The sequence below is a fragment of the Pholcus phalangioides genome, unplaced genomic scaffold, assembly GCF_987345545.1.
Source record: "Pholcus phalangioides strain wild (caught in Gottingen) unplaced genomic scaffold, Ppha-v1.0 ptg000004l_1, whole genome shotgun sequence".
Classification (NCBI taxonomy): domain Eukaryota; kingdom Metazoa; phylum Arthropoda; class Arachnida; order Araneae; family Pholcidae; genus Pholcus; species Pholcus phalangioides.
Window position 1 is genome coordinate 48,143,458 of NW_028301597.1, and position 19,655 is coordinate 48,163,112.

The following is a 19,655-nucleotide window of genomic DNA, read 5'->3' on the forward strand; positions in this document are numbered from 1 at the left end:
GCAGTTTGACCTTATTGGTCTTTGCGCCAGGAAAAAAAAATCCAATCCAATTCTCTGAAAAGTGAAGCGGGAAGTGTCCGGTCTTTTAATGTTCAATGTTCTCTGTTGAGAAAACTGTATAAATTTGGGAATTTTATTGGTTGAAAAATACCATATGTGTGCGTGCGAATTTCTCTTCCTTCTTTGGAGTGGAATATCACCTAAAGGTTAATGCTCTGCAATCTAAGTCATTTTCATTATTTTATATTTTTAGGTCTTCCTAACTATACAGTTGGAACACCAACAACTGTCAATAACACAGTGACGAATGGTGAGAAGAAAATGGAGCAAAAGCCATCGCCAGTTTCTTCAACTCCATCTGCCAAGAAGGTGTGTTGTTGTTTATTCATAGCATTATTCTGTATGCTGTGTGTATGTAGTAAATTTTGATGAATTCTGAAAATGGTGTGAATTATGCCTGAGAAATTGTGTGTGGGGGAGGGGGGGAATTGAATTTTAAAGCATCCACTGAAGAATAAAGAAACTAAGAGTTTCTTCATAAAAAAACTTCATTTTTTGGCTTTTTTCTATTTTGGTTTTCATTAACTACACTTTTGGCTGGTGAAAAATAATAAGTAGCAAAACAAAATACAGTGGGACCCCCCCATTTATCTAAGCTAATGTGAACCAGGCGTACCTTGCATAACCAAAATCTTGGATGCAATGGATTTTACGGGATTTTGAGGTTAAATGGAATAAAGTCAATGTTGGAAATAATGTCTACTCCATCTTTAATTGTTATACAAATAAAAATATAAACATACGTGAAGGACTGTAATAAATTAACATTTTGCAATATTGGGAAGGATACTTTATGTTTACAAAATAGTTTTTCAATTTCTTCTGTTATCAAGCACTCTTAAAAGTTTCAAGGAGCATCCTGGTGCTTGTTTTTAAAATGTCCATGTCAGAGTCTTCCAGACTTATTTTTGTTGTTGCCCCCCTTCTTAGAAATAATAAATTTCTTTTGCCTCCCTAGCAAAGCCCACCTATAAGTTGCATCTATATTGGATAAACCACTTTAGTGGATATTGCACTTAATGTTGACTTGAAGAGGTTGGCTAGTTTACTTTAATGTAAAGTACATTTGTGTATGAATGCATATTTCATGCGGGTTTTTTTTTTTACGTCATAGCCTGAATCTAAATTGAAGAACTATGGCTCGTGGTCAAGTTTAGCTCAGTCTGCTGCGAATAGTCCTAGCACAAGTAGTGCGAACACAGCATTCAAATCAAATGCCATGGACAGTTTTCAGCAGTTTAAAAAGGCAGCGAAAGAAAAAATGGACAAAGTAAGTCTAGTTGATATTTATAGTGTTTTATTTTCACATGCATTATACATACATCTCATGATGCTTCAGGGTACAACACTTAATTAAGAGGCGCCTAAATTTTTTTTGTAAAGGAAAAGAAACCTACACGATAGCATATGAATTGAAGCCGGTAATATTAATATATTCGTATGGTTTCAGAAAGTGTGTAACATGTAGTGTATCTGCGCAAATATTTAATAATAAATTTCAAAATAAAATTATGAAAAACCAAATTTTGTAAAAATATAAAACCATACACCTTCATATACATAAGGGAACAACATCAGTAAACCCAAACGTATTTTGGGTTTACTGACGTTGTTTCTCAATGTATATTATCTCACTCAAAAAAGTAATTTATATCCACACACCTTGACCATACCATGGCAATCTCCGCTCATTAGATGACACTCAAAATCAATAAGGCAGCCATAAATCATGTCAGTAGCCTCAAAAACATCTGGTCCCCAATTTTTTCCATAAAGAACAATCACTTGGTAGCATTCCGAAAATTCTGGAACTAGGGTGTAGGCATGGGGTGTATCTGGTGCTAGGAAGAACTGAATTCTCATCCTTTAACACCTCTTTCAACAACACATGAGGGTGCCAAAATGCATGCTTGCCCCAACTGATTAAGTATATAGTTGCAACATTGCATCCCGATGTGCATGCCATGCCCCAAAACAAAGCGTGCTGAAGCAGGGCCGCCCTTACCAAATGCGGGGCCCATTGCAAAAATAATCGCGGGCTTTGCAAACACCAGAAAAAACTTTTTTTGTTAACCAAGCCTAAAAAGAAGAATTAGATGCTGTCAGTCCCATCTTCCCCCCCCCCCCAAAGGAAAAAAATCTTATTCAGTATATTAAAAAAATTATGTAAAAATGTTGGTACATAAGTAAAAAAAAAATTAAATATATTTAATTTTTCAACTTTAATCAAAATAATTAATATTTAATATGACTACTCACTACTGCTTATTTTCAAATGCATTTCAACAAAACTTCACAGCTTAATTGTCTGAATTGACTACCTTATGAAAAATTTATTTTCCTTGCTTTCACACCAGCAAAGTCCTCTATTACATCATAAACATTTATTTTATCCACTATGTCTGTTTCGACTGATAATGTCGCTAAAGATGATTAATTTTAAGCATGAAAAGCTTCTTTCTGCACTTGCCACTGCTACTGGAACAGTAAGCAGTATCCTATATGCTATGAAAGCATTCGGAAAAGGATTTTGGATCTGGTTCATAAACTTTATAACACATTGAATATCATCTGTTAATAACTCGCGAAGCACTTTGACGTCGAAGGATTCTACGCTCAAAAAATATGCGTACTATCAGTCATATTGTTGGTGGCTGAAATTATGGGCTGAGGCTCTGTTTCTTGTGAAATGGGCTGCAGAAATTTTTCGAACACACCACGTTGTGTATTAAGATATTGTTTTCGCTTTCCTTTTTTTAGCCTTTTCACTACCAGATTCATATTTTCTAAATTTTTCACTCTCTCTTGAGGACAATATCGTATGAAGATAGCCTTAAGTTGAAAACTCAAATCTTACAATCACACAGAACAGAAAATCGCACAGTAACTCTGTATGTTAGTATTATTACTGTATACGCACGCAAATATGTCTCGAAAACACTCAGAAACTTCACATTTAGCACAGTGTTGCGTTTTACGAAAGGTAGCAGCTGGAACAAAAAAAATTGTCATTTAGTCCTGATGTCAATACTCTGTAGAATAAATAAACCTCCACCACTTATAGGCATGTAGTTTTTCCTCTCTTAGTTTCTCCCTGGAAGGAGCTTCAATTTGAGAAATGTGTTGCTAATATTGGACAGAAGGACGACGTGATGGTTATAATGTTTGTTGTAGTCCTACTTATTATATGTGTTTATGTCTGTAATGTGTATTTATATATAAGCAACGTGTGCTAAAAAAGAATGTTCCTGCAAGTCGTCTCCGTGGCTGTCTCCACCTGCACTAGGGAGACATTCCAACACTCCACTATCAATAAATTGATACAATCTTGGAAGATATAATACACACGCATAGGTGCCAGTGCTTCCGATTTACCTGGAAATCGTCCGGGCAGAAATCTAATTCTTCTGATTTTTTCGTACCTTCATAGAAAAATCTCTAATAGTCCTCAAATTGAACTTTGTTTGGATGGAAAATATATATATACCTAAAGAAAATACTCTTCCAGTTCTTGTTTTCAGGCTGACTCGTTTTCTCAAGAAAAATATGGGGTAAGAAAAATTGGTAATTGTCACCAATTATGATCATCAAGCAAAATGGGTAATTATTGATAAAAAAATCAGGACAGGGAAAAATGCATCTTGGAAAAACAGGATTTGTATATGGTCACACGTTGCAATTTCAAAAAGTCCCCAATTTTTCCCTTTTATTTGTTTGACATGCTTTCTTTGATGCGGAATGTGTCATCACGGGATAAACTACAGATTTTTCAAACCTGTGAATTAGCACATATGCACATGCATATGTATACATATATATTCCCATAAATAGATATCTGAGCAGGTATGTTTAGTGTATCCTTTCCAACCGCTTTCCACATCCGCATTCAACAAATGATGATCCTTTTTTTGTTTTATCATTACTGTATATAATTAGTGTGTTTGAGAAATAATTTTTGCTTATTCATTACATTATTTAGATTTTTCTAACATTTTCTTTGTCAAAATACAGCAACTTTGCTTTATTATTGAAATTTTTTTAAAAATTAAGTTTTTTTTTTACTACCTAAAGCATGGGGGGCCCCTCCAAGTGCAGGGCCTGGTACGACTGCACCTCTCTAAGGGTGACCCTGTGCTGAAATCTGTGACGTACGTCGCAGAACAATCTGTAAGAATTTTAAGAAAAGTGTAGTAAGCACTATTATAGAAATACCACAGAATATTTTCCGCCAGCAGAGGACTTGTTTCAGAACAACACAGAACCTTCTGCTTCGGGGATGCCATATTTTTTTAGCCTGCAGGCTTCATTGAAATTTCCATTGTCAAAGTGTCTACCATCATAGAAGAGTCACAGAAACCTGGAAATGTCACAAAATGAGAAGAGGGTCATAGATTTTTTTATGGGTCTATTTTTTAATTTTTTTCGTGGCAAGTTCTTGTGCTTGATTTTATCGCAAATACGAGTCTGTTTTCTATCTTAAAAAAGTCACTGCAGCAACTAGCAGAATCTACTGGGATTCTATTCTATTTGCCAATGACGCTAAATAGTGAGTGTTAAAGTAACATTTGTTGACGTCTTCACTCCGGGGGTACACATATGTGTACTTCATTTTTAATGGTTTTAAATGGTTCTTTTTTCAAGTCAACCTGAGGTACACATATTTAAACTTAACTCATATATACACACTGGTAAGGATATATTGACCCTAATTAATTTTTAAAAGAAAATCTTTTTAAAGGGCATTTTTGACATACAATAAACACAAAACAATAATAATATAAAATTTTTATAGTAATTTTTTAGCTCAGGTGTGAAGAGGTTAAATTATACTAACGTTGCTAAGTATTGTTAGATTGCCAATGGTGTCAGTAAATAACTAGTGTTAAATTACCAATTATGCCAGTAAATACAGTGTATTCAATCACTAATGCTGCCAAATAAGTCGAGGAAAAACCACAAAATTGTTTGTCTGGGTATGTAGTAGGCATCCTGATTATGCGAAGGTTTTTAACAACTGGCTGTTGCGAAGATATATTTTGGAAAGAGAAAAAATTCAACTGCCCCTGAAATTCAACTGACCCTGATTATGGCCTGCACTGTGTCAGAGAAGATGATGTTTGCATTACTCCATGGACTTGATGTCATTCAAGGGTATTGCTTAAGGCAGAGGGCTGGATATAAAAATCATTGATGAGATTTGTAAAAAATTCAGGGGACCAATTGGTAGTGTAGGTTTTGGTGCAAACCCTATTATTGAAATTTTCTGGTCAAAAATCAGATTTTTTTCTGATTTCTCATCTCTTCATAGAAAAATCCCAAAAAATCCTCAAATCGTGTTTCGCTTGAATGAAAAAATCCATGTAGAAAATAGTCTTCCAGCCCTTGCAATCCCAGCCTTACCATGTTTTCTTGGGAAAAATATGAGAAATCAATAATTGTCGCGAAATATGATGTCAAAAGTAAGCAGTGTTTACAATTATTACTAAAATCGCCCACGGCTAGAAATGCAGTGCTACTGCAAATCATAGTGGATTAAAATGAAAAAAAATGTGACACAAACATGTGATACAATATTCATAATTATAGTCATAATTTTTTTTATCAGTTAGCAAAATAATTTTAATCCTTGATTTAAGCAGAGGATAAGAAATTAAAGTATATGCTTTGTTTGGAAATACAGGAAAAAGGAGATGTTGTTATAAAAAAGATTGGGATGCCAAAACATTTATACAACTTTATTTGGCTTAACCAATGAGATGTCTTGAATTATTGTTCCAATTCATAACATTTCAGATGTGGCCATATTTAAAAATATTTGAGGACACACACTGCAGCCCAGGTCAATAAGATACTCACCTAACGCACCTAAGGATGTTCAGAGGTGTCACAAGTTTGATACACTGTTCTTCCTTGTCAGAAACTTTCCTGATGTGGGGTACAACAGAAACGGCGACATGACCACAAAAAAAATAAATAAAAATATTGCTATCACAAGGGAGTCCCACACCAAGAAGTTAATGCACCAACTTCTCTGTGAGTATAAAAAAGGCTGCCATTTGGAACCAACAATAAATTGTAGTTCCTGGTCTAATTAGCCCTCGTGTGCAGAAAATGCCCATAGTGTTACAAAAGTGATAAATTAAAGATATTTGAATGAATATTTTGATCAAATTTTTTTGACATGAAGAAACAGAAGTAGATTCGACGAAAACTGATGAGGCTTTCAATTCCAAATTGAATTGGATAGGAGTTTCAGAAGACCAGACCAAAATTTTTTTGTCTCCACGTACTTTTCTTATTTGGGAAACATCAGCAACCCCCCTCTCCCCACCAGTACAATTTAAGAACATTTTCGGGGGGGAGGGGGAAGTAACAGTATGAAAATCTAAATTAGTTTGAAATCAGTGACTAACTTAAAATAATGGATTTAAAAAAAAAAGACTGGATCCTAGTTAGAAAATTCTGGGATATGACAAGTATGTTCAGCAAATTAAAAGCTTCAAGTTGACAGTAGCTTCATTTCTTAATCTATTTCTATATTTGTTTTCATCCATTCAAGTGCATAAAATTAATCTATATATATAAAATTTATTTTCTGTCTGTGTATGTTCTCCATACAAATCTACAATTTTAGACCGATCGTCGCCAAATTTTGCATATATACCAAATGCAGACCTGCCGACTCTCCCGATTTAGGCAGGAGACTCCGGATTTTTCATCCTTCCTCCCGCTCTCCGGGTTTGTTAAAATTTCTCCGGATTTTGGCAGAAAATTAGATTTTACGCGAGCTTTCACGTTGTCGTGGCGTCAATGATTACCGTCGCAGTTGGGGAAAACACCCATCGTGGACAGCCGTAAAAAAAGTCTCTGTGACCGCATTTAAGCAACTGGCAAAGACGCGACTTCGTTTTCATAGCGTTTATCGTCAATCATTTATCAGGGGCATGACCTTGGTTGCCGAAATTCCTGTATAATCGTTATTGTATTGCATTAACCGCCGTGCGGTACATACTTTTTTTCGTCCGAAGCTTTGTAATTTGAATTTTTTTTTAATTGTTTCTTCCGATTGAACATCTTCAGAATGAAAATATAAAACTTTAAGCTATATACAGCTAGATATAAAGCTTTTAAGAATTCATATACCCCAGATTATCAATCACTGATAGCATCCACGGAAGGAAACACTTATACTTTATGAACAGTATGTAGATGTGATTTCTTTATTCTGCATGGAAAGACTGACATGGAATTATATTCTTCTCAGGGCAATGCAGAACCTGCCTTTGGGGGGGGGGGGAGAGAATGTAACTTTTTCTTAATTTATTAAAAAAAATTTTTTTTGAACTTTTTTTTTGATCGAGTCTATGAGTGTCGGGGGGGTGGGGGTACCCCGTGTTGAGAGAATCTGGATTTCTGGATTTCAAAAGTTGGCATGTCTTCAAATGGGACCCGACTTGAACGATAGGCTACTTTAAAATTTTGTCAGAGCAGGGCAAATGCCCCAAATGGGCAAAAAACTGTCGTGGTTTTTGGGCCTCAACAATCACTTTCCGAACGTTTACTTTGGTTACCGTGGTTCCCTAGCAATGCGTTTAAGACGTGTATATGCCTTTACAATGGTTTGTCATTTCTTCATATATGTAGTATATATTTATGCCTTTATATATGTATAATATTTATGCCTTTTTATAAAGGTTTGCCACATTTTCAATACTCCCAGTAATGAGGTTTTTTGAATGACGTTATAATCATCATCGTTTTGAGGGTCGGGAAAAGGGTGATCCTCATAGAAATCAGTGCTAAAATTGCCGATTTTACTGTAGAAATGCGGAAATTTAGCCGGGGGTTTTCCTCCACATCAATAATTTTGAAAATTGTATCGAATTCTCGATTTTTGAAATATTGAGTTCACTTAGAGATGTACGAAGCCCAGGAAATTAAATATGAAGTAATTAGCCAGACCTACTTTTGAGTTGGATATCCATGCAGTAACATTGATTTCAACCATTTATTTACATCTTCTCAAGCTCGAAAATGAGAATGTGCCTGTATTGTCTTTTAATATTCAACTGCATAAATTCATATAGTTTAGGTTGTTTTGAAATTAGTTATAGGCCCATAAAGTAATCGAAGAAATTCCACACTTTTAACTAAGCATTTTTGGAAGCTGAAAGTGGCAGATGGATAACTTGAAGTTCAAGGAGATCGGAATACCTAGCGCTCGTTGAAAAAAAGTGGGGGGGGGGGGAATTTTAATCTCTATGTTTCTTGAAATCAAGATTTGTTTATTTTATGAGTTGCCATATTGGTTAACATGGACAGTTTGTATTTCTCTCAAAGAAAGAGGGAGATATCACATGATCCAAAAAGCCTCATTGAAGAAAACCCGGGCAGCGCCGGGTATTATAGCTAGTTGTTCATAAAAGTAATCTTGAACAAAATATGACCTGGATGCTGAAGGGTTCACGCATACATGTTCTGCGATATTTGAGCATCTCAATAAAAACATACAGTATAAGTCTGATACAGTCAAACCATGTTATAAGGAACTCCAAGAGACAGGAGAAATCACTTTATTTTAATAAGGCATATTTAATAAGGCTAATAAGGCTTTTGGGCATCTTTTTATCAGCCACCTCGTTGGGCATTTTGTCTGTTGTGGCATTGTATTTGTATAATGAAATTTCGTCCATAGTCGTGCTATCTTGTGACCTTGAAAAGTTGAGATCCCTGGTGGAAAACTAGTTTGACTACTGCAAAGTACAGTATTGGGGGGACTTGTGTACTAACCATGCAGGCTTTCCATGCTTTGCAAGCACTACAAAGATATTTTTTCCATTTGAATGAAAATTTTCAATCCAAAAGTATTTAATTTTTATTTATCCTTCCTTTACCCCAAAACTTTTTTTTTCCCCAAGGGCCACAAACATGTTGAACCCATTATCCATCCGGTTTCTCCTTGGAAAAGTTGCCGGAAGTCTAGAAAAATTTAGGAAATTACAGATATAAGGTTACAGATTTATTTTTATTTTTTCGAATCGATTTTCCCAGCAAGTTCCTGTGCTCGACTTTGCCCCCGAAAATCGGATTGGGATAACCACGGCCCTTTATTCTAATTATCGGCTCTCATTGGGCTTTCCATTGGGAAATTCCGATAATATCCATGCTTGTGCAGCTGAAAATGGTTTACAATGTTCTTACATGTTCTTTCTCAATTTTAAAGCGCAAATGCTAGTCAGTTTCCGTTTTCAGAAAAAGAAAAGGAAAAAGTCTCTACTGCAAGCAGCAGAAATTACTATGGTCGATCATCATTATGCGAAATCCAGATGTTTCATGAAAAACACTTTCATTCCGAGAGCAAAAGAGCTAGTCTGCCACATCACAAATGTTAATTTGGCAACTTCCCCAAACAACGAGTGCTAAATTGCCAATTATGGCCAAACAACAAGATTAAAACACCAATGTTGCCAAATAACGAGTGCTGAATCGTCAGACATCATGTTTATTTTTCCGAGATTTTCTCCTATTTTGCAATAATTTCTTTTTGAGTGTAACATGAAGCCAGCAGGAGTCATGCCTATAAAATTGAAAAAAAAGTCAATTGTTTATATTCATTCATAAGCAGTTTCTCACTTCCGATTTGGAACATAAGTGGTAGCACCTCCTGCTCATATAAACATTGCCTAATTTACCGAAGAACTTTTAATGTTTTATGGTTTCAAAACCATACTCATTCACTCCTTGTCAACAGGGGCGGCTCAAGGGCCATCCTCTGCATGATGCAGGTACTACTCTATGAGTGGTTGCGAAACTGAGGTTTTGATCAGATTCTAGAAAGAATTTTTTTTTATCCCATGCAATCATTTTTTTTTTTTTTTTTGTATTGCTCAAAACTGTCTTGCCTTTTCTTGAAACTTGAGTGTTGCACTTAAGTTTTGCTCCTTTTTTCTGCCTTACATCTTTTGAATAACACGTTTTAGGAGTTTTCTAACACCCTATCCTCGTTGTTGCAAAATCACCTAGTATTTCACATATATCAGTTGGAACTGTTAGTACTAGATCATTTTCAACAATATCATCTTCATCCCTGATGATCCCATTTCCATTAGCACGTAATTGGCATATATCTATGTCCTCTAATTTGGAATCTGAAAGAGTTTCTAAATATCTTACAGCTTCTTCTAATGTGAGATATCTTTATGATATGGTTACACTCAGCTGAACACAAGACTATCTAGGATTGTTGAACTCGGTTTGATTAGTCTGCAGTTCGCAAAAACATACATTTCTAAGAATGCAGGAATAAAAACGTATTCACCCAATATAAACAATCCAGGGTTGGTAAAAAAACCGGGTTTTTTTGGTTTAAACCGGTTTTTTGTTTTAAATAGTATTAACATTAAAAACAATAAAATTTCTGAAAAATCATTCAAACTTCCAATAATTAGCTAAAATAAAATGTTTATTAATGTAATTAACACTATTCCCATGCTAATTAATCAATAAATATTTATTACATAACAAAAACCAACTTTTGCAATTTAATTATTTTTTGCTTAACTCAATGGATTACTGTGTGTTTGGAAATTCTTCTAATGTTAATATTAATCATATAATATATAAAGGTTTTGCTCCAGTTACTTTCAGTATACTTAATTAGGAAGCTATTTTGCAAAAAGTAATAAAAATGAGGTGAATATAATGTATTTAATGAAGCATAAATAATGCAGATTAATTAGCAATGATTTACGATATACAGGGTGATTATAACTAAGGTTCTGATTTCAAAACACTGTAAAAAAAGAACGATTGTCAGAATGACTTGAAAATTGACATGAATATTCCTGAAAAAAATTCAATTTTATTTGATAAAGGGGGAAAAAATACTTAAAAATGTAAAATTAATGACATCATCCAACATGTGGGAAATTTGCCCGCAGAATGGAAACGATAGACAGTCATGGCAGAATGATACCTTAATTATAGCATTTCACGATTTCATAATTCATGGAAACATCACAAAAAACAAAGTAATTGAACAAATAACTACAACTTACTTAAGAAATGTTAAATATGTTCTCCAACGCGTGTTCTGGCTATGAGGTTGAAAGCACAAAAATTCTTGTTCAACAACGGAATCGGAGTATGCCATGGTCATAATGTGAATGTTCTTGCAATTCAGCTTTATTAAACCACTTAATCTGACCACTGTTTATAACATTTTGAGGTACCCCCTCAGCCAGAAGTTGCAAGGGTTAAGGTGCATCCTGTCAAAATGGGTCTTCAGCTGCTGCTTTGCTGGTATTGCAATGTGCATCTTGATAGAAGTTCTACCCACACTGATGCTGTGGAAGTGCCGAAATGATGTGGTTGCACAAAATAGATTATACTGCTGGCCAAGTACAGCATCGTCTACTTGCACATTTTGCACTTTTTTCTTTTGCGAAAGAAACTTCCATTGCTTCAGGAGTTTCCATGCAAATTTGCAAGTCATTCTGATCAGTACTTATTGTATAATTTTGGAATCAAAACTTAAATTATAATCACCCTGTATATAGCTGATTATTTTTTAGAAATCTGTTACTACTATACAGTAGAACCTTGATTAACTGGGCTTAACAGTGTGTGTGTGAAAGTATAAAAAAAACAACTATTGAATATTAAGACTGGGAGATATACAGTAGGAGATGTGCTACTTCTTATGGGAAAGAAAATGAAAATGTATGTGAGGTAAAGTAACAACTAGTACACTAGTCTTTGTCCTTTAAGGACAGCTGGTGTCTTTATTGGATTATAGGACCACCTGCCCCTAGCATGATGGTGTCACTACTGTAGTTGCTTCTTTGTGAAGGGAAAAAAACCCCTGTGAGATAATATACACCACTACATTTAGATGTGTGATGCAATCCTTATTCATGAATTTGCTAAAGATAGAGCATCAGAATGTAGTCAAAGGTTAGAAAATGTTGTAAGAATGAGAAATTTTGGCTTTTATATATAACTTTAAATGACTAAGTTACTTCATATGAAAAATATATATATATTCTGGCCACTTTTATGAGACTTTTTGAAAAAAACCACTTATAAAATATGACATGAATGTCGCTCTCCACTTGTTAATACAAGATATACAGAAGACTGGATGTTGTGAAGATATTTATTATTTGCGATGTTAATTTTTTAAGGAAGGAAAAAACTCATCTCTGCCTCCACCGGGAGTCGAACCCGGGTCCCTCGATTGCAGAGCACTCGTCCGGCAATCGAGGGACCCGGGTTCGACTCCCGGTGGAGGCAGAGATGAGTTTTTTTCCTTCCTTAAAAAATTAACATCGCAAATAATAAATATCTTCACAACATCCAGTCTTCTGTATATCTTGCACTTATAAAATCTTATGTCACTTAAAGATATACCATCAGAATGTACCCCAAGGATATAAAATGTGGTAAAAATGAAACATTTTGGCTAATAATGAACCAATATGATATTTTTCAAGGAAAAAAATGATATTTAGGCAACTTTTATTTGATTTTTTGAAAAAAACCAAAGTGGGTTTTTTTTAAAAAAACCACTTGGTTAAAACTAAACAACCCTAAAACAATCCACCCCAGAAAGCATATTCCTCTGTGTTGTATTACCCAGAATTATCTCCTATATACATGTCGAACGATGACAACACCCTGGGGTTTGAACGGGAAAATTAAAGCAGCACACTGCACATTAGATATCCCTATAATCCCGCTTTCTTGAAAGGCCAATGTTCCATAAATGGAACATGCATTTGTGAACAGTGTAGCTCTTTAGCGTTTAACAGCACAAAGAAACTAATTGATTTACTTCGATTGATATATTAAATGGTAGAAATATACAAAATAATTTTCAATTTACTTTAAAATTGAAATTTTGGCAAATTTTAATTGAAATGGGGGAAAAAATGTAAAATTTCAAAATTCTGCCAAAAATGTTTACATCAACCTGAAGTTTTCTAATTTATTTTAAAAAAATACTTTGAACTCTCTTCTATATATGATAAACTCAAAGTTTGAATAAATTTTTATCTGATATTTTTGTAAATAAAAACTACGTTCCATTTATATATATGGAACATTGGCCTTTAAACAGTTAAAACATAATGTAGGTAAATAAATATGCAGATAGAGAAAGAAATTAGTGTTTGAAAACTGGTTGAAAATTCATTACAGGCATACTTTGCTGAAATTAGTGTTTATTGTAAGCAATCAAAATAACACAGATAAGCAATATGGAATTCATAGGACGTGGGAAAAACTTTGTTATGTTTGCAAATTTATAATGTCAGTGTTTGTTATAAGTGTGTCTAGCTGTATTATTTTTATTATCAAGTGATGATGCACTAGTGCATAATATCAGACACATTTATACTCCATTATAATTAATTTCAAGGCACCAAAAGTTTGATTTCTTATATCCAATCTACTAATAGAACATCTTATTGAACAAAAAAAAACAATTTGTTTGTTATAAGTTAGGTTCAACTCTACTTAATTGTTTTTGTAATTTCTCTTTGAATTTTCTAAGATTCGAAAAGTGATTCTGGCTAAACTTACAGACCTATCAACTTTCCGGATTTTTCATCCTTTCTCTTGCTCTCCTGATTTGTTGAAATTTATCCGGATTTTGGCAGAAAATTAGATTTTACGCGAGATTTCACATTGTCGTGACATCAATGACTAGGGAATGATGTCGTCATTAGGGAAAACACTCATAGGAGACAGCTGTGGTCATTTCCATCGAGCATCCGTAAAAAAGTCTTGGTGACCATATTTAAGCAACTGGCAAAGTTGTGACTTTGTTTACATAGCGTTTATCACAATCATTTTTCAGGGGCATGAGCTTGGTTGTCGAAATTCCTGTATAATTGTTATTGTATTCCATTAACAGCCGTGTGGAAGTTTTTCATCAACAGCTTTGTATTTGGAAGTTTTTTAAATTGTTTCCTCTGATTAACTATGTCTTCAGAAAGAAGAAAATATAAAACTTTAAGCTATATAAATCTTTTAAGAGTTCATATACCCAAGATGATAGCATCCACGAAAAGAAACACTTATGTTTTATGAACAGTATATAGATGTGATTTCTCTATTCTGCATGGAGTGACAATGTAGAAAAGTATTTGCCATTTTACGATTGGATGAACATTAAGGGTGTTGTTACATTTTGAGATTTTCTGACGTGTCAGTTTTCTAATGGTCAGTTATGCTCCAAACACCCAAAACGAAAAAAAAAAACTTTTCCCCTCATGCAGCAGGTTGGCACTTATTGAAAATGAACTGAAATATTCAACCCTGTTAGAAGCCAAGTTCAGTTGTTTTTTTTCACAATTGGCACTTTTTCTGATTTGTGTAGAGTGATATTAAGCTTGTTATAACCCCCCCCCCCCCAACCTATTGCCCCTACCTTTGCCCCCACTATATTGGCAAATTTATCATCAGATTTGTAAAGTGTTAGTCAAACGAGATCTATTTGAAATAGTGTTCCCAAAATCAACACTTTTTGCAAAAATGTGGTAATTTTTTTCCTTCACTGTATAGCAGGACTGGACAAATTAAAAAAAAAATTCACGCACCAGAAACTTTTTTTAGGCGTTGAAAAATTTTACCCAGAGAAAAGTGTCCAAAATAATACTTCTTTTGACGTGTTTAGGGTATAATTACCTTCTTTCATGTTGGCAGATATACAAATACAAGGCCACAACAAACAAAATGTCCAATGAAGTGACTGGAAAAAGATACTCTGGATGCCCATCACAAAATAATATGGATGTCATATATTTTAAAATACAGCAACCTCCAATAAAAAAAATATAATTATAAAAGTTAAAATGTTTACATGATAAAATATACAAAGCCCATAAAAAATATTTATGGATGTCTTATCTAAGTATGCATAGCTTCTTGTTTTACCCCAATATGTTTATTGTATTTATTTTTAAATGTGCTGATTGTGTTAGAATTTACTGCCCCATTAAGCTATTCCATTTATTCACAACCCTATTAGAGAAAAACTACCTGCGACACCACAACATAGAATTGTCCCTTACCACAATCGATACTGGTGTTCCCTTGATGAAGCAGTCGGTTGACAGCATAAAATTTTGAACACCTTAATCATTTCCTCCCAACACGTGTGTTCTTCCAATGTAAGCATATTCAAAAAACGAATGCAATCTTCCTAACTCATTTCCCCTGGGTCAAGAAGGGCGCATGTAGCTATTTGCACATCCTCACCCAAGTCTATGTCCCTTTGTGGGTATGGTCGCCAAAACCTTACAGCATACTCCAGTCCAGGAGGAACTAAGTCTCGGAAAAGTGAAAGAATGACTTTGGGAGAACGCAAATAGACCTTTTGAGAATGAACAAAGCATTCTATTCAATTTTTTAACCACAGCTGAACAGTGCTCAGAAAACTTAAGTCACTCATCAATAAGAATACCCAGATCAGTGATTCTAGTTGAATCTGGAATAATAACACCATTCTATTCATAAGATGCTGCTATAAACTTGAAACATTTTGTGCTGCTCTCAGCCTGTAATTTAGTAACTACACAAATAAAAATTTAGGTTCCAACACCAATTTTTTAATTGCCATGGCGACCTGACGCCTGACATTTTTCCAGCCCTGTTGTGTAGTGAAATTTTTTTGAGGGAAAGGACAAGGAAAAACTGGTTTGCACAGCTTTCTTGATTATGCTCAGGGTTGTAGCATTGCTATCAGCTTAAAAATACCAAGTTATACATTTGGTGCATGCTCAGTGAATTTGGCAGGATTTGAAAGTGACATCATAAATGTTTAATGCGTTACAACTCCATAATGGTTATTGGTGAAATCAGAAAACTGAAAACACTTCCTATTAGTTTTTCACAAGAAATTATGTGTGTAATTATTGGGTGATCGATAGTATCCACCCTGTATGTACAAAATAATATCTCAAATGTATTCTTATACTCAAGTAATTTCTGGTACCAACATTTGTTCACATTCAAAGAATTTTTTAATTTGATAAAGTTTTAGAATTTAAACATTTTCTTTTTAAATTTTGATGAAATCATCTTTGATCTGAAATTAATACGATTCATTTTTAAAAAATTCATTTTTGTTGCTCTTTCAAAATTTTATTCAACTTTTAGCAAAGACAGTTGATAGAGCAGCAAGAGTTGAGGCGGCACCAAAAAGAACAGGCTGAAAAAGAACGACTGAGGATGGAAAGGGAAAAGCAAAGGTCAGAATCTCTCTATTTTTATATTTTTTTCCTGCCCATGAAAGATATGCTGGTTGGACGGGTATGCCAACCCTGGATTAGTTGATAAATGAATCTCAGTGGGATGGTTTGCCACTGAAAGTAATTTACTGCATCAGACTTCTATGTCCTAAAAGGTAGAAACTAGTATTTCATACCAACAACTTTATCTGCATCTTCAATAATCTTTTGGTGCAAAACAGCGATGCTATATATATTAGATTGAATTTTTTTAGAAACGAAAGGACAAAAAAAAGTGACAAATTTGTGAAATTAAATTCAAGATTATTTTGGGCAAAATTCGAAAAATATTGTTGTGTGTATGGATTTGAAATCTCTATTCATTAGCGTTACTGGAATTTTCATCCCTCCAAGAAATACTGGAGTGGTCATTTTGATCACTTTTGTAAAATAATGAAAATTACATGATGTAGCTATAAATCAGGGTTGGTAGGTTTTAACGCATGGCGGTTTTTGACTGTTTAAACTGTCACGTCAAAAACCTCAAATATTGGTTTTCAGTATAAAAATTCCCATTGAAAATACACACATAGATTGCATGTAATGTTTAAAGTCACTATATTATACAAAGAGTAAGTACTTAATATGATTTTAAAATAATTTTCTGCTCTCTACAGAATTATTTTGGATAATATATGTGTATTTTTCCATGTAAAATATACAATTTCAATAGAGGATAACTGATACTGAAACGATACCCTTATTGTGCATAACATTAGAATATAGCTAGCAATAAAAATACTAAATTGGACTAAAATGTTCTTTAATATAGCAGTGCTGATTGCATATGATGCTTAAGAAAAGCTCCTATTCTAAGTGTAAAAGTGAGAATGACAATACTCACATGTTTTTGACTGTTTTAATACTGAGTAAGTTTTTGAGGTCAAAAGATCTTATCTCCTACCACACAAATTTTGAATAAACAGCTCTATTTCGCTTAAGAAATTAAATAGGTAATCAGTAGTTTAGATAAAATGGACCATAAAAATTAGAATCGCAAATTATAATTAATATTTAGTTTTAATTATTGTAATAAATTAGTGTTTAAAAATAAAACACAATATACAAGAAAGTAAGCTCTTCATCATGTCATCAACCTATTGTCATAGCTGCCAAGTCTCCAGAATTTTCCGGAAGTCTCCCGAATTTTAGCTTCATTTCTCGACCTACCAAAAAGTTCTTCTTATTTCGCTTTTTTTTTTTAGCATTAATACATATAAATGCATAAAATAAGAGAATTTTTAGATTTTTTTCGGAGGTAGGATTTAATGAATTAACAGAGATGTTTACAATATAGTGTTTTCAAAATATCAACCGTTTTATTGTACTTTATTTTCTTGCGTATAATCTGCGGTGGCGCATAATCCGCATGCAAAATTTGAAGAAAGGGGAAATATAATCCGTGGCAGCGTATTATCTGCAGGATTTAAAAATAAAATAAAAACTTACCTTCTGTTTCAATCAGGCCCGTCATTTGGGGGGGGGGGGATTTTGAAAATGCAATAAAAATGGTATATATATACAAATATATATACATACATTGAGTACATGTGCTTTGGGCCCCCCCCCCCCCCCCCCCCGGAAAAATTTGAAATGATGGTCCTGGTTTCAATAATCAATCCATTGATACAAAAGTTTTGTTTGGGCTGTTGCGAAGATAAATTTTCTCTTTCGAAAAAAAAATTTTGCAACAGCCAGTTGTTAAAAACCTCCGTATGGTAGCAGAGAGTGACGTCACCCTTGCATAAATCCATTGATACGCTAATTAATAAAATTTATTTATGAAACAATAGCCTTATTCCTTCAAATTCAGACGCATCAGAATACTCATCAGTAGAGCCCATATTATATGCACTAAAAAGTGGCAAAATATGCTCTAAAAATATTCAAATATGCACTTAAAAATGCCAAGATATGCACTTAAAAATGCCAAGATATACACTTAAAAATGCCAAGATATGCTCTTAAAAATGCCAAGATATGCACTAAAATACCAAAATATGCACTAAAATATCTTGAAAAACAAAAAATTCTGAAATATGTACCAAAAATGAGAAAAACCCATAAAAAAAACTGCTCAGTAATAAAATACCAATAACAAAATAATTTCGACGCTGTTTCCAAAAAAAAAAAAAAAAAAAATGGAACATTTATAACATATCTGTAGAAATAGTGTTAAAATAAAATGATTGATATTTGGAACATACTGTAAATACAAACATCTCTATTAATTCACTACATCCCTCTTCCAGAAAAAAAAATGTTACAAAAGTATTATGAGCAATATTTACTTGAAACATTATTAAAAAAAGTGATTGAGCTTAAATAAACCTTTCAAAATACGCACTTATGAAAATTTTTGATTTTATGCATTTATATGCATTAATGCTAAAGGCCAAAATAGGCAAATGTATGTGCACATATGCATTTGCGTATAATCCCGGCTAGGGTATGAAAAAATCATGGATTTTTTTTTATTTAAATCAGATTTTTTTTAAAATCAGAATTAACTGACTGCTTATTAATTAAAACAAAATAATTAAATAAATTAATTGAAACAAACTAATTATAAATGGCGGCATAATTATTAAAAAATACGCCAATGCGTCGATGACCCCGAATCATAGGAATTGATATAGGGATATAGAGATATAAGGATCGATATATAGGGTGCTGGTGAAAGCCTGAATTTCGGACATTGTCCGGGTCAACTGGGCCGGCCCCTTCACGAAGTGGCAGCATCTGCCTGTCGTAATGGTCATAAGGCGCTTACAAAGCTTCATTAAGCCTTTCAAGTGGCTTTGGGCGATTGTGACAGACAGAGAACCAATTAGGAACTGGTACTGTGACGTCACAAAACTTTGTTCACGTCCGAAATAGGCTCATTCCAGGGGGTGACTGTGAATATAGAAAATCTGTGAATAACCCAAAGCATAACCTTTGTTTTTAGCCATCTTGTGAATACAGTGTTTCTAAGCAATATTTTCTGAAAAACAATATGATGCTTTTAAATTTCTGTTGATTTAGTATAGTATGGTAACAAGGCTTCTTTTACCAATTTTTATAACGTACAGAGATTTCACCGAATGGGTTGGTCATAGGTGTTCATCATGGAAACAATCCATTGCGAATTTATGAAACCCTTTACTATGTTGATCGTCTTGATGGGTTTCGCTTAGGTTTCAGAAACAGTCAGCTTGATTAATCCCTTTTATGTCAATTTTTGAATTGCTGTGTGCAGAAGCACCAGAAAAACCTTTAGGGAGAATTTTTAAATGATTATTTATAACAAATACAATT

The 19,655-nt window shown here is 33.8% G+C and overlaps 1 protein-coding gene across 2 annotated transcripts in view; it reads left to right on the forward strand.

Annotated features, from left to right (window-relative positions):
• The window catches only part of LOC149087758 (bromodomain-containing protein 3-like), a 110,078-nt gene that overhangs the window by 83,731 nt on the left and 6,692 nt on the right, over positions 1-19,655 (forward strand). For both annotated transcript variants that reach the window (XM_089231657.1, XM_089231658.1), the window contains exons 22-24: positions 254-369; positions 1,175-1,330; positions 16,225-16,316. In XM_089231657.1, the coding sequence (XP_089087783.1) occupies positions 254-369; positions 1,175-1,330; positions 16,225-16,316 (364 nt within the window). The remainder of the gene's footprint in view (positions 1-253; positions 370-1,174; positions 1,331-16,224; positions 16,317-19,655) is intronic.